This window comes from Phasianus colchicus, chromosome 1 (genome assembly GCF_987193195.1).
Source record: "Phasianus colchicus chromosome 1, bPhaCol1.hap1.1, whole genome shotgun sequence".
NCBI classification, from domain to species: domain Eukaryota; kingdom Metazoa; phylum Chordata; class Aves; order Galliformes; family Phasianidae; genus Phasianus; species Phasianus colchicus.
The window spans coordinates 47872914-47893960 of record NC_143436.1 but is presented as its reverse complement, the minus strand read 5'-3'; the positions used below and the strand labels follow the sequence as shown (position 1 = coordinate 47893960).

Sequence of the window (21047 nt, the reverse complement as noted above, 5' to 3'; positions counted from 1 at the left end):
ACAAGAAGAGGGATTCAGACTTTGTAATGGAGAAGTTTTGATATCAAAATAACTTTTTAGTTTTGTAGAAGGTTTTTCTTAATGCCGTATTACAGCTTAGAAACAATGAAGGTTCACAGAGCTTTGTTTTTAACAAATCTGTATCTTATGTCTAAGTGTTGACATAATTCTGATGAGTTTTCAGTTTTCTTACTGTCTTCTAAGAACTTCAGAAGAAAAAGCTGTTCTTTGCCTTCAATGTGTGTTACTCTTCTCCAAGATTGTGGAAAAAGATGAGGAGAAAGAATGCAGAGGAGAACAATGTACGTTTTCCTTTTATTCTTCAGGTTATGGGGTTCTTGGTGTAAAATATGAAACTAAACACTGTTTACTAAGCTGAAAAGATGAGTTTGTCATTTGGAAGCTAGGTACCTTGAGTTTTTGATTGCTCCTTATTGCATTAGGTTGCTTGTTTTTGTTTTTTGTGAACATAGATGGTGGAATGCCTTTGCTTCCTAACATACCTGCCCTAAGATTAAGCAAGTAGATCTGAGTAATAGCATTATCCTTTACGAAGGTGGGAATGACACATAGCAGTTAGGGGCTTGCTATGTGATGTTGGGATCACTTTCTTGTGTTGTCAGGCTCTTCCACGGTGAACTGAAACACATCAAATCTTAACTGTGTTCTGTTATGTGTTTTCATGGGTGAGAGACATGCCTGCTTGGTCAGGGATGTTGTCACTCTGAGAGATTGGAGGTTATTCTTTTCAGAACTACCAGTGTAGCAGTTACTGATTTGGCTGGAGTGGACCATTTCCTTTTTGTAAATAATTACTTACAGTTGCTTGTAAAACCTTTAAACTTCCAACTTATTCTATTAGCATAAGAAGTGTGCATTTTATGGTCATTTTCACACTTCTGAGTATTCCACTTCTGTGTCTGTGTAGTTTTGTGGAAGCTAAGCCAATTTTTTTTTTTTTTTTTAACCAGCCAAAGAACATGAAAGTGTGCATTTTTCCTAGAATAATTTGGAAGATCTAGAATAAGCATCAATCAGGTTCTCTCTGTGCTTTTACTGAACTACTTACAGGGTGTGTTCTACATGACTGACTTTATTGGCTTAGGTAGTAAGTGGAAAAACTTCACAACACACTCTAAGTGGAACAATCTCCATTGTTCGGAATAAGTCCATATTTAATCTGAGTGGTTATGGAAAGTATTAGTGTGGTGCTTATGGCAAGCAGAAGCTGCACCTAATGAAAGAATCGAGTCTGAAAAAGAATACAACAGGTAGTAAAGAAGAACTGCTTGAAATGGCAGGAGAAAACAAGGAGAAAGTTACAAAATGTGTTTCCTTAATTCCAAATTCCTTCTAATTTTTAGTTTTGCTTACCTTATTTTTGCAAATGCCTTATAAATTTGGATGCTGGATTCTGCACACGTTTTATTTGTTCTCTTAAAGTTCTGCTGAAGTTTTGTTTGTTAGACAATTCTTCTGTATGCATATTAAAAATTAACACATCTACAGAACCACCATGAATTAATCAGTAGCATTTTGGTTGTATGGTATGTGATCTTTCCCTTTGAAGCCATTTTCACGATAGGTTTAGTGGGAAATAAGTTTCAAGAATTAAGTAGTGTTGATTACTGTGTGTACAGGCAGACGATACAGTAGTGCAAAGCATTTTTACGAAGAAGGCTGTTTAAATAATGCCCCAGAGAAATAAAATTGTTTTATCATTATACAATGAGGAAGAATAAAAAAACCCAAAACAACATATTTGTATTTTTTGAAATCTGGTGTTTCTCCTGCTGAAGCCTTGGAGTTTTTGTACTTAAGCATGTTTCACTCAGAAATGTATTGTTGAAGTGTACGTCATTGTAATTGCAGTTTTCTTGTGCAAGCAGATTGGATAGGGGATATCAGAGTGCTGATAGAACACTAAGAGCATTATAAGGGCTTACACAAAATGATTTGTTTTACAGGTTTTGCTGTGAGAATAGTTGCTAACAAGTGATTACATGACAGATAAGTAGTTTTTGGCAGGTTGCAGGGACACCCAGGTTTCTCGATCAGTAGCTCCTGTAGTTCTTTGCATGTCTTTGCAAGCTGATGCTAACCAAAGTTCAGGCCTCTTTCATTCCATCATCTTTTCTTTAGAAGAAACAGGAGAGGAATGTAAGAAGAGCTCACAGTCGGGCTTTGGCTTTCAGTACTCCCAGGCTTTGCAGTGTGGATCCAAGTGTCTTGCTCCGACAAGTGTGAGGCAAGCTTGGCAGCACAGGATTTGTGGCAGCTCTGCTATTTCACTTACTGCATAGTATAATACCAGGGTTTTTGTTTTCTCAGACTAGTTGGCTTCTGTCCTCTGACTCCCGAGGGAGCAACCCTGAGATGCAGCTACCCAGGAATCTGGAAGCTATGTGGTTGTTACTTCTGGAACAACTTTTGTGTTGTGGCTGCTCCCATTGCTTGGGGATCTGGAGACCATAGAAAATTATTATCATAACTAGGCATCTGTAGTTTGGTTTTGTGATAAACCTCTTAAATGTCATTGAGATATCTTAACAAACAGCCTATGAAGAGCCGTTTCCAAATGCTAGGATTATATTACATCCACAATAGTATTTAGTCTGAGGCATCTTTTCAAAGGGAGGACAGTTAACAATGATTTTTTTTTTAATTACTATATTGAGTTATATTTTATGTATATATTTTAATTTTTGACAAGTTTAATATACTAAAACTCATACCCTGTGAAATCAGAATGATGAAAGTGTGCCAGCCTTCATACTAAGGAACAAGTACAGTCAAATAGAAAAACTCCTATTCCATTACCTCTGTAGAGTCATGTTTCTGAAGTGCGACCTTCAAATACGTGTATTTGAGACACCGAATGGAGCAAGTGCTGTGGATTGAGAAATCTCAGGTTAGGCAAAGCAACAGAGTTCTCTCCCAGTTCAGAATATACTAAAAGTCCAGGATGGCTGCCTTCTCACGTTGCAAATATGCTGAGTATCTCTGAAACCACTTCGCTGTATTATATAGACCTTTCCTGCATGATTGAAGTTTTCTACATAAGCTGTTCATTTAAATACAGCTGCAGTATCGTAGTATCAGGCAGCAAGGGATATTCTTGTGGGAATCTAGCACTTTACACAGCTTTTTCCTTTTCAGTTATTTAATGTCATAATGTATAACAAACTGTTGTGACTGCAGTTCTCTTCAGCGACAAATCTCTTACATTATTGTATCACTCCTTTTTCCCTTTGAACTTGATCCCTTGTGTGTCCCCTGTGTCCCGTTCCCTGCAGCGATCCCTGCTGGCTCTGGTGGAGATGGGTTTGCTGTGAATATCCTTACTACCAAAATGAGCACCAGAAGCTTCTCAGAAACTGTGGCAACTGACCACTTGCTTTCATCAGGAATAGGGGCCTTTTGTCTGAATACCTTGCCCTCAGGTAACTTCCCCTCTCCCACCTTTGTAAATTAAATGTAAGAGGGGGTATGTATTTATACAAATTTGGCACTAAGATGAGCTCTATAAAATGTTGATTGGGTTTTCTCTCTTTTGCTTGCTTTTGAAATTACCGTTGTGCGAAAAGTAGTTGCTTGCTATGCAGTTATGTATAAAAGCAAAAGAAGTCTTGTATTAATTTTGTAGAACTAGTTTGTGAAGTATACCTGCAATCCCTTTATAAACATATGTTTGTATGTAAGTTCTAAATGTAATCTTTCAGGTGGTTCCCCATATCCTTAGGCTACTTGACACTTGCTATGTATCGTTTTCACCTTAATGTTTATTTTGTTTGGACTGATAGATGCTTGGAGGTTCAGTGAACTTTTCATGTGATTTGTGTAAGAGAATAGCTGTGGGTTCTGCTTTTTTCTTTTTTTTTTTGAAATTTTTGAAAATGTCTTAGCAAAAAAACCCTTGGTTTGTCATAACATCTGATCACTTTGCATATATAAGCTATCTGTTGCTGTTACGTGAATCAATGGTACAGTTTCCAAAAGGCATCACATGGTCTTATGCTTTTACACCACACTGCTGTTTCTTGGTTTTAACTTTTAAAATTATTTTGCATCATGTCATTTTTTTTTTTTTCATTAGCTGCAAAATGTTGTATTTTGACTGGATTGTAACTTACCAAATATCAACAAATTCTCAAAATGTGACATGCTATTTTTTGCTACGCACCGTATGGAAATTGCATGTACTTTCCCAGATGTCTTAGAACGTTAAGAATTTTGTTTTCCTATAGTCAACATTCATGTTAAGGTCCGTCGTGTAGAAGATTGTCATATCTGTAACTAGCTTTGTGAACTTGATATAATTTGACTATTTGTGTGCATGATAAGTGATACATTGTGGAGTAGAGTAGTGATACATGTGAGTAGAGTAGTCTTTATGAAGTTTTATCGTGAATGAAATAAATTAAGCACTATTTTACTTACAGGATCATTATCATTCATGCAGCATAAGCTCCTCATCTGCGCGCAGTGCTTGGCTGTGTCTGAACAGGTTTGGTACATGGCACATCATTAGATAGTAGCTACTGATGACAGCTGTTGTTTCTGTTCTATCTGTACCCAAGAAGCAGTGCATACCTCTGTGGAGATTTATATACTGCCAGCTCCAGGGGGTTGGAGGGAATGTTGTTATTGGAAAAGTATGGAATAAGACTTAGAGCAAATGGATGGGTATATTAAGTCGTTTTTAGGAATTAGCTTGAGTAGGAGTTCACACTGAAGCCCATCTGTGTAGTGATGAAATAGAAGCAATTATTTGGAAGATATCAGGAAAAGCAGATGTAATACTCAGGCACACACCCCCCAGAATGGGAGAGAGAAGGGGGATGGTGTGAGATGTCATGGAAGGGGGGGTTGGGTGTTGAGTCAGAATCTTAATTAGTGGTTTGCCTGGTGAGTGGGTTGGGAAAAAATCTGTCTTTATATAATGCTAGATTGAAAGCCCTGATAAGAGTTGGGTGTTTCGAGTTATGTTTAGTAGCCTGAAATGTCCCACCTGAAGTTGTAGGATTGTAGGTGGTGTCGTGGTCTTGTCTTGTTCTGTAATCTGTAGCCAGGCAGTAGCTCCAGGTAGGGATCACAAACAGGCAAATGGCCTCTTGCTGTCTGTAAGCTTGGCCTCTGAGCACCTCTGCAAGACAATGTCCAGCATCTGTTCATGGAGATCTTCATCACACTGGGTGTCCAGCAGGTCATGCTGAATGCAGCTCTCCGTCTTGCACTCAGTCACCAAATACACACTTGATGATTCTACAGAAGTTCAAGGCCTTAAAATAGAGCATGAAGGTTAAATAGAACATGCAGGTGTTTGTGTGGGCTGGCCATGTTAATCATGGGTAAAGGGGTAAGACCCTTCTCCTGTACAAATTGATGTCAGAAGGTGGAAGAAGTAGTAGTGAAGTGGTAGAAGAAATGGTACCATAGATGTCAGGTATTCTTGAGAAATTTCTTGAGAAATCAGGTTGTTGCAGCTACTGCAGTTGGTATTGCCTTTATGAGTCTCCTATGAATGCCCGTATGAAAATAAGGAGAATGGCAGCCCTTGAAGTGTATATATTCTGTTTTTTATTTTTTATTATTGTTATTTTTTTTAATATATGAGTACCCAATTAACTTTCTTTGCAGTGTTCATTTCATCATTAATTTTTGCTTATCCTCTCTATTTTTAAATTGGCTTCATTTTAATGAATTCTTAAATTCATTTTAAGAAATGAATGTAGCATCCAAAGTGAGGACACACATAATATCATAGTGATATTTAGAACTGCTTCCCATTCATTCTTTACATATATAGCAGTACTTGAAGCTCCTTGTGTGCTGGGCAGTTTTTTCATCAATTTTCTCTCATCTTCTCCATTTCCTATAAATATCCTTCACTTAAAACCAAGTAACTTCCATGAATTTTGTCTTTAATGTCTGGTATCTTGCATCTTCACAGAATTAGCTGTTGCTTCAGGGACATTTGCAAATCTGTTAATTTCCTCAGAAGGTCAGTTTTCTGAGAACTTGATGAAAGTGACTTTAATGTTTCATAGTTGATAGGCAACATTTTACCTCAACTGGTGGAGCTAAAACTAATTTACTCTAAATCTTCCATAAAGTGTAGTTATTGATTTCATGCTGGGCGAAATTCTCCACTAAAACTAGAGCATCCCTAAAACAGCCAGAATTCACTTACAGGTGAGTGAAGTAAATACCTTCATGTGCCTTTGGATTTCCACTTTTCCTTGGGTATATTAGATGTTGCTCTTGCAGTCTCCTTGCTAATTTTTCTAACCTTGAGCCATGTAATGCATACCAAATGTCTGTAGCAGCTTTTGTGACATCTTGACTGTTAAAGTACCAAGAAAAGGTATAGGTTGATTCTGATGTGTTTAAGTAGGTCCGAAGGTTGAAAACGGACAACTTCTACAGAGATTTATTTTTTGTATTTGTATTCAATACACATCAGGCACTTCATTGCATCTGTAAAGTCTATTGTCTTTAGATTACACTTTTGCTCAGTGGCAGCTAAATATTTTTAATCCTGTATGATTGTTTTGAGTCTGTCTCATTCTTTCTTTTCTTTCTTGTCATACTTGGGTCAAGAAGGGACAGTTCATAAGAACTCTTCTGAAGGTCATTGCGCTTAATTCTATTGGTATGTAAAGTTGTTTTTTAATCTAGAGAGTCTGTCTTTTCTCATCTAGGATTTGCTGGTTCACTTTCCTCTTTAATGGAAATACAAAGTCTTAAGATTTAGGATTATGCAGTGAGAAGAATAGTAGACCTCCTCTCTACCAAGTGTCATGGAAACTTTTATTTTCCACACAACTACTGCTTAAAAACAACAACAACAAGACTGTTTCTTGCCAGGTGGAACACGTGATGCACTCAGTAGATGTGCAGAATGGTCAATGCCCAATTGTGATTCAGACTTCTAAATTTCTCTCTTAAATCCAGATGTTGTAACTTCTGTTTGACAAACTTGACAAGGCATCTCTGCAGACTTTGTGGAGCACTGCTCTAAAACTCATGTAATCATTTGACTCTGTTTTACAAAACACTAGCCTGTCCTTTTTAGTATAGCTTCTTATCCTATACTCTAGCGTGGTTTTTCTTCCTGCTTTCATTTCTTGTCCATTTTTCCTGGATGCATTGTGGAATACCCGTTCTGAACTCCAAGCCTCCCTTTGTCACATGCAAAACATAAAACTTTTGAGCAAAGAAAAAAACTTATCTTCTGTATGGATTTTTAGTTCTTTCAGGAAGACCTCTGGATTACTATTCACTACATATTCATTACTATTCATTATCCTAACAAAACACAGTGATTGTAACTTACTACTCTTCTTATGATTTTCAACACTTGGCTATTGTTGTGGAGTTTGCTTTTCACCAAACTCTTAATTAGTAGTCTTTAAATGGAAAATTGAACCATTCATCTAACTGCACTGTACTGTGTTTGTGTACATACTCTAAGGGGAGTGATGTCAAGTTACTCGTGGTATTGCTAACCTTGTATTTCTGGATTCTTACATTAAAGTGTCCCGTATTTTATAACATTTATCTTATAGAATTGAATATTAAACTGAATTGAAATTCATTCTATCAGGTATAATAAGTCAAACCTCAAATTGTATGTTTTGGGAAGGGAAGGATATTTTGACTAATTGAAATTGAATCAATGAAAACATTTTTGCAAAGAATAGCTTGTGGTATTAATAAGCCAACTATGTATTGTCTCAGAGTGATGTTTTACTGCCTCAGCAGAACAGTGTGACAGAAAACATTGGTGAACTCAACCATGCACTTTATTATATTTCTGTTCCTCTTGCCCTTTGCTTTTAATGTTCTGTGTTTTCTTTTACTCTCTTCCCGTATGAAGTAGTGGTTATTTAACACTGTCTGATCTCTCAAAAAGAAAGCTCGTGGGATGATGTGCCAGGAAGTGGCTGTGTTGCCTAGGCTTCTGCTCCCAGTTTGACCCAGTTTTTAGGCAGTAACTAATTTGTTCTAAGGAATGTACACCAGGGTGAAAGTAAATGGCATGGTGAGGGAGCTGTTAGCATGAACCAAGTCAGAGAGAAGAGTGTGTACATATCATGGAGTTGTTTACACTGTTAATTCCAACTAATATATGAAAAGCTCAGAATTTTACTATATTTTTCCATATAACGTGTTCACTGCATCAAATACGGGCACAGACTTCAAATTACTACTTATTTAGAACAACAAGATTCTGTGTTAACTTTTTGGTAAGCATCTCTCTATTTTATATAAAAAACTGTATAATAAACAGGACAGTCTACTATGTTGGAATCATTAGAATAATGGGATCGTTAAGGTTGAAAAAGACTTCTAAGATCATCGAGTCTAACCATCAAAGTTCAAGAAATTTATGCATGCCAAGTTACAATTCTAAGATGACATGGTAGTTCCTTGGATATTTGCTAGTCTAAAGAGCTGTGCTTAAACTTTCCTTGTCAATGAGCACTTGAAAACATCTCCAAGGTATTGTTACCACCAGTGTTTTCAGAATAGTACTAACATTCAATTTAATAATATAATTAAAACTTAATAGTACTAAAATACTGAGTTTCCCGTGTTATCTGGGTAAGTTTGTTGGTTATGGTTTTGCTGGCTCGTAGCAAGTTGACTGGATCCTGATCTAGAAGCATATCAACATGCCTGTGACTCATTTTCATGTCCTGTTTTGATGTACCATGGAATCCTAGAACAAAGCCATTTGGAGAGTAGTAGTTGTCCCTAATTTTTTTTTTATTTCTTTGTTAGTTTTGGTTGAAAATGCTGTTATTCTTCTTGGTTGGCCCTTTTAATTTCCTCCACGAAGTTTCACGTTCTTCTGAGTTCTAACTGGTATGATCACATTGTATTTTTGCGGGGCGAGCTGCCCAAATAGGCAGCTCTTATTTATTTATTTATTAGTTAGAAGAGGCCATATAAAACTGAAACATTTCCTGTTATTTGAATGAAGTAGAATGAAATGGTAAAGTTACTATATTTTGTTAGGACAACAATGAATAGTGATCCAGAGGTCTCCCTAAAAAAACTAAAAATCCATATGGGAGATTAATTTTTTCTTTGCTCAAAACATTTTTATTCTGAAGTTTTGCTTGTGGCAAGAGGGACTTGGAGCTCTGAATGTTTCTGTGAAACGACTGAGTTTAGAAGGAACAGGGAATCATCAGAGACACACAGTTAAGGCATCTTCTGTGGAAAAAATGGCTCTGTAAAAAACAGATGTGGTCATCATATGTTACAGAATTACAGTGGGTTTGGGGGAGGTGTCACTGTCTGATAAGCAAGCATCTGCTCATCAGTGGCATTCCAGCTGTAGAAGTGGAATGAAGAGATGTGCTGCTAGAGGTGCCTAAGCCTGAAATATCTTCTCACTACTCATCCACTAGAGTTCCATTGCTTTTGAAATGAGAGGTTCAGCCTTCCTGGTGGATATCCTCTTGCACTAGGCTGTGCTAGATGAAGCAGCAGACAGCATTCTCTCTGGTTAGAGGAGGGACAACATATTCAAAACAACGCTCTCAGAAGGATTTAAAAATAAAAGCACAAAAAATCAACCTTATGCTGCTTGCTGAGATTGTCTTCCTGTCCTTCTGCTCCTTGTTGGTAAGGACTGGCTCCTATCTTGTCTGATTGAAGAATGTTCAAGATTGGCTTTATTGTCTCTGTTCTCCTTATTAGTGTCTGAAGACACTGTTTGGAAATGTGTTCCTATAGATCCCCAGGGTTTCGCTGTAATTTCACTGCAGCTGAGACCAAACTGACTGTTACATCTGCCTCCATGTTGTATGGTATTTCTTGTGTTGCATTTCTTGTGTGGTGTAGCTGTGGAGGGTCCAGAGAGTTCCTACAAAGAGCTTCGGTCTCAGGGAACCATGTGTGTATACAATGAGATAATATTTTGGCATTTGCTGTATAAATGTGACTCAAGAATTACAAGTTGGTATTATTTTCTAGATGATCATCGTCAAGAAAGTTGATATACTGTAATGTGACTTCTTTATTTTAGAAATTTATATAAAACAAGGCAGACGAGACTTGCCAATATGATTTCTGATACGTGAGGCTTTGCATTTTGCAGTTACTGACAGGATGGTTTAATGAGGCGGGTTGGTCAGATCATCATTTTGCTTTTTCTTGTTAAAAGGAACGAAGAAGGATAACTGGAAAACTGAATAATTTAAGCCCTTTATTCCCCACATAATGTTTCTAAATGAAACATTTAGAAGTACATTAGTTGTCCAGGAGAATGTATTTGTCAATACCCTCATCTTAATATGTTTTTAGTACTGTAATTATTAAAATATATTCTTGAATCAGCGCTCTTTCTTTCTGGATAATTATTCTTTTGAAGCAATGCAGAAACACTGTTCTGTCAAAGCAGCATGCCTGGTATTATTTGCAGATGCATCCTGGATAATTTCAGATTTGGTATAATGTAAATAAACAAATAAGCTTTTAATTATGAACAAACTTATGTGCTCACCCCCACCTCCAAATGAATTGATGTTTGAGAGTTCCTCTTTGTGATTAAATTGACAGCTGATGAAATTCTGTAGGTTTTCATGGTGGCTAGCTGTTTGTTTAAAGGAATGGTAAAATGAGCATTTTGGCTTTGTCAGCTGAGGTAAACATACCTCCAGAGCTTACAATCACAATAATGCAGTAAAGCAATTGGACTGAGAAAATTCTCGCTGTGTTTCAAGACACAGTTGGAAACTGTTAAGAGAAGCTTGCCAGGCTTCTTCACCACCTTCATCCATCTCTTCCCGACTCTCTTACTTAATAAGGAGCTCATACTTTGTATAGAAACCAAGCTTTTGAGTGGAAAGGATGTATCTGAGTGACACCAGAGCAATTGTTTTGGGCAGACAGACCTTTGCTCTCTGCCTGGGAAATATCAGCCCAGGCAGATTTCAGTGGGAAAAGTCCCAAGTTATAAAGCAAACAGCAGTATTTTTTTACTACGTAATCTTCCAAAATTAGATCTGCTCATGAGCAGAAGCAAATTGCCATGGCAGAATGAAGGTGTGGATAAATATAGCCCATTCTTTTGCTTCTAGTAGGTATAATGCGGTGATTGTTAACTTTGTACATCAGATTGATCTTTCAAGCTTCTAATGTTATAAACACCATATTTTTATGTGTCTGTTTTATATTTATGCATATGTATATAAAAGTTCTTTATTAAATACTATGAGTAAAATATTGTAAATGAAACTTTTCATTTTGAAATTTAAGATGTGTATATACGCATATGGAAAGGTACTGTTTAAAAACAGCACATTTTTGTTACCAGTCCTGAGTGAATTCTCAGCCATTCCTGCGTGCCCCAGGAGCATTACAGAAGTTTTGAACTTATTTTCTTTTGAAAAACTAAAGAGTGAAGTGGAATTCTGTGCTAGTTTATGTGGCTTACAATAGGTAGTTAAGTATTTAGAATTAAAATGTTTGTTATTCTGGCTGATGGACAGTTTGGAAAATGTCTCGTATTCAATTGTTTATGTTCTTGTAAATGGGGTTGATGAGATGCAGAAATGCCGAGGGACAAATCAAGTGCAAAGTTCTGTGCTAATTACGATTTTCAGAGTGAAATAGTATCTAAGATAACGTCCATTCCCCCTACTACACAGCCAGGCCATTCCTGTAAGCTGTCAGCTGTGTGTGGGACAGCTCTCATTCACTTTATGTGTGAGTGGAAGCTTTAAGATGTGTGTTTGTTCTTAGGTTCACCAAAAATCTGTCGCCTGACAAGATCAACCTGAGCACGTTAAAGGGGGAAGGTCAATTGACCAATTTAGAGTTGGATCAAGAGGTGCTTCAAAACATGCTGGATCTGCCAACATGGCTTGCTATAAACAAGGTCTTTTGCAATAAAGCATCCATTAGGGTGAGTATTTTATTATGCTGGGGCAATAGATAATTCAATCTTTTTTTCCCCTTTTGTCGTTGTGTAGAATTATTCCTCTATGTTCAGAAATAAAAGTAGAGATATAATCTTATATCTGCCCATGGTAATTAGTACTCTTTAACTTACTATGCTCTTTTTTCATGTTCTATTTCTTCTCTTTCACACTTTTTTTTTTTTTTTAATTGCCTTCTCTCTTGATCCTTTATTGTCTCCAAAAATATCTTTGGGAGCTTTGTGGGAAATGTGGAAGTGCTGTACAGCTAGCCAACGTTGCCTGGTGGCTGCTAAGAATTGAAGCAATGTATATCATCTCCTCTCCTAGATTATTCTAGTACGTAAGAAATGAAGCTATGGGTTGTTATGGCTGAAGTTGTCTGGTGAAATTTTAGGAGTTCTTTAATCTATGTATGTTTTTAATTGGAGTTTGTTTTGATTTTTCAGAATGAAGGGAACTAATGATTTGCTACAGACATCCAGTCATTTGTAGGCCACTAGAGCAAATGTAGATTTTTCTTCCTTTTAAAGGAAAGAATGTGGAAGACAGTTGTGCCTTTGCTGATGCTTGACAATCCAGTGTTAAAGAAACATATTCTATTTTGTTCCTCTGCTTTTCGTTCTGGTGCTAAGTAAATTCTGAAGTTTTAATTCTAACACCTGAATGAAATACATGTACATGTAGAGTGGTAGAATATCCTGTGTATGGAAAGGAGCCATAAGGATCATAGAGTGTAAGTCCTGGCTCCATAAGTTTATTATACAGTAAACTTGTTAATTTGAAAGTAATACTATTTTGAGTCCAAGGGTTATAACTCATACACCTAAACCACTATTTTACTGTATCTTTAATATTTACTTTAGGACAATGTTTTCCTTTGCAGATACCATGGACAAAATTGAAAACACATCCCATCTCTTTGGTGAGTTCTGAGATCAGCTCCTAAATGTAGAATACAGAGCAGAATTTATCTCAAATGTTTGTATCTTTCTCTCAAATTGATCCTAGGAGTAGTTGAAACATTAAAGGTTGCTTACTAACTAAACCTCTTCAACAGGTTTGATACAGTTGACATTAACAACCTAGGATACAGCTGGTATATAAATAGGATGTAGAAATAGGAAATAGGACTCAAAAACAGAGTAAAATAAATGCAAGAAATAGCATTTATTTTGTTCTTTATTTTTTTTAGCAAGTATACTGGGAAACGTGGTTAGCATGAGAAGTAATTTACTTGGTGGTTTACTTTGGTGGTGGCTAAACTTTCTTAATTGGATTTGCTTATGATTGAATCGTCCTTTAACAGTTGTGTTTCCTGGATTTGCAGTGAGTTCCTGGAAGTGCTTCTAATTCTTCAGCTCTGAATCTGACTTGGAAAAAAACATGTTTTAAATACTTGATGGATTTGCTAGTGACCTAGTTGTAATGCACTGATGTCTGTACTACTTTTCCTGACACACAAAGCTTAAAGCATGGTAATGCTGGAGCAGGATGATTCAACCTCTTGACTGTGAGATGCAATTGCTAAATTAGGAAATTGGTTTAAGCCGTGCTATTCTTAAAGATTACACACAGACCTATAGTAACAAGGCCTGATTGTTTGCTTTGCTTGTTGTGGACTTACCTTAGCAGCCTTTGAGACTAAGATTGTTTTCAGGGTCACCTTTGTTACATAAAGTTTCTGTTGAACAAATGTATTAGTTGAAAACAGATATCAAAAGATGACTATTCACTGGTAGATTGTACAACAGGCTTTCTGATTTCTCAAAGATGACAAATGTGAAGGCCTAAATGCCCACCTTAAGCCCTTTATTACATCTCTAAATTTTCACTGTTTTGACTGCGATATTTTTACTGCCTGAAATCTGATCACCTCTTCAGTAATTTTCCCTAGTTGGCGCTTTTTTTTTTTTTCCTTCCATAGTTTAGGAGATAGCTAGAGCCCAATTGTCCAGCTAAAGGTGCTTGCTTGGAACTGAGTCAGAGTACATACGGTTTCCAGGGGGGAATCAACAGTCAGGTGTCTACTAAGAACACTTGGATGTAAAGTTCTATTACAGAGAGTCCTGAAATCAGTGCCATGCTGTTCTTTGCATGAGTCACGTAGCAAAGAAAATCCTTCCAACAGTCTTAATGTAACCTTAAAAGAGTGATCAAACATCCGGAAATGATAGGATAAACAGTATAAGTCTATTTTCCTCTGTCTCCCCAAAGTAAGGGATTAGTTTTTCATTTTTTTCTGTGCTGTTTGTAAAGCAACTTATTCGCTGAGACAGCAGAGAAAATTAGTTTAGGATGTCCAAATTTACCTTTAACAGTAAATGTTCCTTCTAAGTGTTGCAATATGGTGAAGTATAAGAAAATACAGAGTAGGAACTTTTGACTTTCAGGTAGCTGTCATCAGTGCAGTTCATGGATGAGAGCACTGTAGAAAAATGTTTGTGGAGGAAGTGTGGAGTTGGGCACAGTGACTATGATAACAAAGTGCAGCAGGTAGAACAGGTTGACCTGTGAAAAAACTGAGTTTGAGGACAAAGATTTTCATATTTTTTGTCTGACTGGAGAGGAAGTAAATGGAGGATTCAGATGAGGTGATATAATGTCAGAGATAGACAGAATGGAGTATTAGCTGGTGAGTCTCTACTGAGCTTGAAATGGGACAAGTTTGCAGAACTATGCGCCTTAAATCAAGAGACTTCCCAGTGTATGTCACAAATGTGGATAATGAATGTTGCAGTGTAAGTTAGGAGCTTACTGGATTTGCTTAGTTGCTAGAAATAAATTGTTGCTTTTTGGTGTATTCACATTCTCTTCTTCATCCCTATTGTTATGCAATATGTATAATTTGTGTTCTAGCTCTGCTATTTAAATAAATCCTATTTTCATTTAAGGCTTCAGGTGTCTCATTCCCTTAATTCCCTGCTCCTTTTGTAAGGATTCCACCTCATCTACCAAAAATACAATGATTGCATACAGTTATGCTAGAATATGACATGTTGCAAATTATACTAGGATGTATCTTTTTAGAAGATACTTCTGCTAGATTAGTTAAGAGTTTTATGTACAGACTTCATCTTAAAGATGCAGCAGTAAACTTCATCTATTATCAGTTTTAGTGAACTAGGTTAAAATGCTTTCCATTAAAATTTTCTGAACATATTGAGCTTGAGCTGTGTTTAACATTTCAGTGTAAGAACAAACATATGGGAAGAAAATCCACATTAGGATGCATTAAAACATGTCACTTTCAAAATTCTCCTTATGAAAGTACATAGGATGGGTAAGTAATGATTAGAGATGAAGAATTTATGTAAAACTGGGACTATCTGTTAGAATTCTTAAAATATGAAAAATTATATAAACAAGTTAAAAAAATATTTGGTAATTTACAAAGGTTTACAGGAAAGTGATACTATGAGAAAAGTTTTATGAAATCTTTACAAAAAGGTTTTCAGTGTTTTTGTTCTTCATATGTCAACTTTTCACTTTGTTACCTCTCGTGTCTCCATTGTTTTGTTTTGTTTCTCAAGTCCTTGGATAAAGTTGTAATGGAAATGAGCACATGTGAAGAGCCACGTGCCCCTAATGGACCCTCTCCTATAGCAACTGCATCAGGACAGAGGTCAGTGACAATCATGACTTGTATTAGGTCTAAAAACAAGAAGTTTAAATTACTCTTTTCAAATCAGTGTAGGACACTTGGAGGCCATGTGTCTTTCCTGAAACATATAGTACTTCAACTCTTTTTGTTACTGATGCATGGAGTTAGATATGTAGATAGAAATGTTTAATTTCAGACCTAAGCTTGGAAAGGACATCTGAACTGTATATGCAACTTACACTGAAATGAAACATTTCTAGCAACTAGTTCATTGAAAATATACTCATTTTATTTGATGTATTTAATTTTCTGAAAGCTTACTATCTTCAGCTTATTTGGAAAATCTATATAATTTTGGGATATGTGTGTCTTTTTTTTAATCTGATAAACGTTATTAGCATTATTTGTTAGAGTGGTATTCGAAAACTCTAGTTCCTTTATTTTATCATCCAAATCTTTCTGAAGGTTTTAATACATGTTATGTAGCCCAAACGTCACATAATGTTTTGGGGAAAATATAGCATTACAACAGGTTGTTTTTTTTCTCTCCTCCAATCTTTTTATGGAATCAAAACATTTTTCAATGAACATATCCATATATATCCATATATGAACAGATGTCCGTATACGAACAATGATCCATTTATAGAGAAATTAATTTGACAAGAGAGTTGATTTTCTTATTTTAATTTTTGTGTAATGCTTAAATGAGATCCATAGGTCTCCATCTTTTAGAGCACAGCTTGAAAGTCACTGCCATAGAGATTCTGTGTAGGATGGCAGTTATGAAATGGAAAAAGAATGACAAACTGTAAACAAGAAAAAAATCCAAAGCCAAATAATTTTAAATTCTGAAAAAATATTTAAATAGATGTTTCCATTCACTAGCCTAGAATATTCAGAATGATTAAGATTTTTATTTAAAGCATTAAGTGCACCTGCTTCATCTTTTTCACTACTGGAATAGATGTTGAATTGATCTATTAATTCAACCGTGTAGGATGCCTTTATTTATAGAATGAAGCAAAACAAATACTTTACCTTTTTTTTAATGTACAAAACAGTATGTTAGTATTAATAGGTGTTAGAACTTAGCTCATAAAAATTAATACTAGCCAGACTGGAAGTGTCAAGGAAATTGACGTGAAGGAGGAGTAATAGTGTAGACTGTTTTCTTACATAAAAATAAATAAAATCTGTTATAAATATGCTAAGCTGCATTAATTGTTATAGTTTATGAAACCCATCATTGTCCAAAATATGTTATTTAATTATCATTTTGAGATTGTAGGGTGGAGGAAGAATTACTGTCAAGTTAGTCAAATATATTTAACAAAAATTTGCAACCAGAGAAGAGGATATTAGGAACTTCTTTCATGGTTTGCATCATGTTGCATTTCAGCTGTTTAATAAGTACAGTTCGTGCCATTTCATTTGATGTGCAATTAATACGTTTGCATTTCACTTTTTAGTGAATATGGTTTTGCTGAAAAAGTGGTAGAAGGAATTTCAGTTTCTGTGAACTCCATAGTAATAAGGATTGGCGCAAAAGCTTTTAATGCTTCGTTTGAACTTTCCCAACTAAGAATATACAGTGTAAATGCAAACTGGGAACATGCTGACCTGAGATTTACCAGGATACAAGAAGCTCAACGTGGAGAGGTAAATATTTTCTTTAGTATTTTCTTTAGCTTTTTTTTTTTTAATATATTGTTATTGTGGAAGAAGAGGAGGCAGTTGAGCTGCAAACTTGCACAGTTTAGGAAACATACTGTTAATAGGAATGGAGACACTGCTCTCCATAATTTCAGCTGTCTTCTGGGAACACAAGGTAGATGTGAGTCAGATCAAAGGTTATGTCTCTAGCTGTGACCAAAAATTGATGCAAAGTGCAAAAGCCAGTGCAAGCTAATGTAATGTTCCAGTCTTACATTCTCCAAAACAGTGATGATTTTAATGCAATCTGCAACTGGCATGAAGAATGCAGGAAGAAAAAAGAATTTTTTAAATACTGATTGGAAGTCACGTGATGTTCCTGTGACTTCCTGGAGGTAGAGAGTAAGATCAGGTATTAATTCCTGTCACCTCTGAGTGGGATAAATGAGTAAAATGTTCTTGTTCTGTTCATATAGCCCTGCATGAAGGATGTGTTTGTGTCTACACATGCACATCTGTACATACTGTGGTAGAAGTAAACTCTCATATTCTGTAAATGTCTTTTTGTCTTTGTTTCTGTTTGAAGGTGTTGACTTTTAAAGAAATCAACTGGCAGATGATCAGAATTGAAGCGGATGCAATTCAGAGTTCAAAGCATGAAATCATGAGTGCTCCAGTTCGACTCATTACGAATCAATCAAAAATTAGGGTCACACTTAAGAGGAGGGTAAGTTTGAAAAGTTTGAAATCATTCATTATTTGTGCATATGTATATGTGCATATGTACACATCATAAATTTTTTTAATCCATATAAAGTGTGGAATTCCCTAAAGTAAATTTTTAGTGACTTTAAGACTGTAGAGTCTTTGCTGGCAGAATTTAAAGCTAAAGAAGTTGCACGGGTTCTCCTAATAAAACAATTTGATCTGAAGAGCTTTAGTTATGAATTTTGCTTTATTTCTCTAGATTCAGACTATATTTGTATTCCTTGTGGTTAGATAACAGTTTAGTATTCAGTGCATGCCCCAGAAGTAAAAAGTGAGGCACAACTATGGAGTCCTTTTTATATCATAGAAATCTTTTAATTAGTAAGAGATGTAATACAAACTATTTTAAATTATGGTCAGTATGCAAGAGATCTACTTTTTAGGAACTTCGGGATTTTAGTCAACCTTTTTTTTTATCATTTGATATTTGAAACTCAAATTTTTATTCTACAGCTAAAGGACTGTAATGTAGTGGCATCAAAACTGGTTCTGATTCTGGATGACTTGCTGTGGGTTTTGACTGATTCCCAGTTGAAAGCCATGGTGCAGTATGCCAAATCTCTTAGTGAAGCCATAGAGAAATCAACGGAACAGAGAAAAAGCTTGGCTTCTGAAACAACACAGGTATGAGGTGTGTTTTAAAATTCAGCACAGCATGGTCAGTAGATTTTTGAGAATGCAAGTTTATTCATTTTCATTCAACTGTATATCCTGAATTACATTAGAAGTGATCACAGTAATATGAAATACAAGGTTTTATGTACTGATGTCAGTTACAGGAAGGAAAATTCCATTCGTTTATCCGTGTACAGAGTAGTATGACTTCTGTTTTACTTAACAATTGATTATTTAGTAAACTTCTCAAAATATGTTCTGGTTAATAATTAAAAAGAAATAAATTTGAGAGACACCAAAGCAATTGCAGTATGTAGTTAGATACCCTTACTGTAATGGTTTAAACTGTTTGTTTTCATGGTACTGAAACACTAGGATTTAATAAGAGCTTTCCTTCTTACAGCTGTTTTGTTGGAACACACAGTGAAAGATAATTCTACTTCTAACATATATGTGCCAACATAGGTCTGATGTTTGTGCTGTGTAAGATAGCCTTACATAAACCTTTGTTATCTTTCAGATGACAGCATATAGCAGACTAGACCAGTGAGGCTTTGTTCATGAGTGTTTTGGGACGGATCTCTTGCATGTGAAGAAGGAGCACAAATATACTGATAAAAAATAGTTCTATAAGAACAATTCAGTACTAAGAACTATAGAAGCATAGGTTGGAAAAGACCTCCAATATCCAACCATCCACCTACCACCAATATTTCCCCAGTAGACCATGTCCCTTAGTACAACGTCTAAACGTTTCATCAATGCCTCCAGGGACTCCAATCTGAGTCAGTAATTTCTGTAACAACCTTCACAACAGAATATATATATTTCTTCTGATGTGTCTGATATTTCATCCCTTTCATCTCCCTATTTTGGGGGTGCTATTTAGCCATGCAGGTTCACTGGTAAAGGAAATTATTGGGCTTATAAGCAAGCAGCATCTTTACCAGGAAGAAATGAATCTAAAGACTAGGGTGCAAAGGTTGTGTAAAAAATAGTTGAACGTGAACTTGTACTGTAGAATCTCATCCAATAAAACTGGTGTACTGTAATGCAGAGTTCAGTACTTGTGGTGGTCCTGATGACTTACAGAGTGATTTGATGATTGACCTACAGCAATCATGCAGCTGTTACTGAGCAGGGAAATCCTGATTCTTCAGTTGTCTGTTCCTTACTAATTCCCTTACCGTGGTGCTAGCTCATGTTTGACCATATAGTGATGTATTTTGAGAAACTGAGTAGAATCAAAATGGATGTTTTTCTGCTAGTTCAGTTTCTTGAACAGCTTGCAGAAAAATTTAGGGAAGTACTCACACTGCAGTCATCAGGGTGTGAAAGACATGGGGGAAGGAAAAGGTGGGGCATGAATCAACATTGCATCTTTGTGACGCTTAGCCAATATTTCAACTTAGCTGTATTCTGAAACAGTACTGATAAATCTCATTAATGATCCAAAGTGTTCATATACGATGTGGATATTTCTTTATTCAAAGGATTTGTTTTAGGTAAGAAAAATATTGTGGTGGTTTTATGCTTGATGGGATGAATTGCTTGATGGGATGAATAAAGTTCTATGCATTGATATGACTAAATATTTTCAGAGCTCAGCTCCTGCACCCAGCTCTCAGCAGGTGAAAGCACACCAGACTACAGCAGCACCTGATCAAAATGATGCAATAGTAAAATTGTTTAATGATTTTGATGTTAAGGAAACTTCTCATCATTTAGTAATCTCCCATTTGGACCTACATATATGTGATGACATCCATTCTAAAGAGAAAGGTAACTGTTATTTCTTTATGTACTTATTTTATGTAACGTACCTGTGAACCATAATTGTCCTTAGAAAAAATTTGGAAGAATCCAATAATGTTAATTAACAGTTTTTATTTTAGAGTAATTGTCTTCCTGTGTCTCTAGGCACATCTAACATTGGCTAGATACCTTCATCAAGATAAGGTTTCATTACTAAGTGCAGTTATTTTAGAATAAATGTAAAAAAAAGAAGCAAACAAAAAAAAACCACATGCTAACAGTCCAAGTAGCTTCAGTTCTTTTGCTGTCTTGTAGAAACTGATTTTGCCCAGTTTGTTTCTGTTGATTTTCCTTTATATGCAGGCTGGGTTCTCAGGAATGCTGTGGCACTCTTTCTCTGGCTTGAAAGAGTCACTGTAAAACCTTCTTGAGTAATATTCCTTATAAAATACAGATAGTTTAGGTTAATAAAAAAGCAATCCTCCCTGTTGCTGCTTTAGGAGAATTTAGAATGTTCTGCAATTGGGAAGAATGAAATAAATGTTCTGATGTTGTCTGTAGTATATGTTCTTATTTTTTCTGTTGTGCATGTACTTCATTAATGAGAGGCTACTGCAGTGGACCATATGTATAATCAGAAAAAAAAAGACGAATTACATTTTTCATGCCTTTTTAAGTGATCAGAAGAGGATGTTATATATATCAGTGTT

At 35.9% G+C, this 21047-nt stretch overlaps 1 protein-coding gene across 3 annotated transcripts in view; it reads left to right on the top strand.

The window, feature by feature from the left end:
- Positions 1-21047, top strand: part of BLTP3B (bridge-like lipid transfer protein family member 3B) — a 53928-nt gene that overhangs the window by 4097 nt on the left and 28784 nt on the right. The window contains exons 2-9 of one of the 3 annotated variants that reach the window (XM_090140294.1): positions 3297-3443; positions 11764-11926; positions 12826-12864; positions 15473-15564; positions 17016-17205; positions 17786-17926; positions 18421-18591; positions 20184-20364. In XM_090140294.1, coding sequence (XP_089996420.1) covers positions 11864-11926; positions 12826-12864; positions 15473-15564; positions 17016-17205; positions 17786-17926; positions 18421-18591; positions 20184-20364 — 877 coding nt within the window. In that variant the 5' untranslated portion in view covers positions 3297-3443; positions 11764-11863. Of the gene's footprint in view, positions 1-3296; positions 3444-9096; positions 9820-11763; positions 11927-12825; positions 12865-15472; positions 15565-17015; positions 17206-17785; positions 17927-18420; positions 18592-20183; positions 20365-21047 lie in introns of those variants that run through there. The other 2 variants (XM_090140301.1, XM_031600397.2) reach the window with 2 other exon arrangements.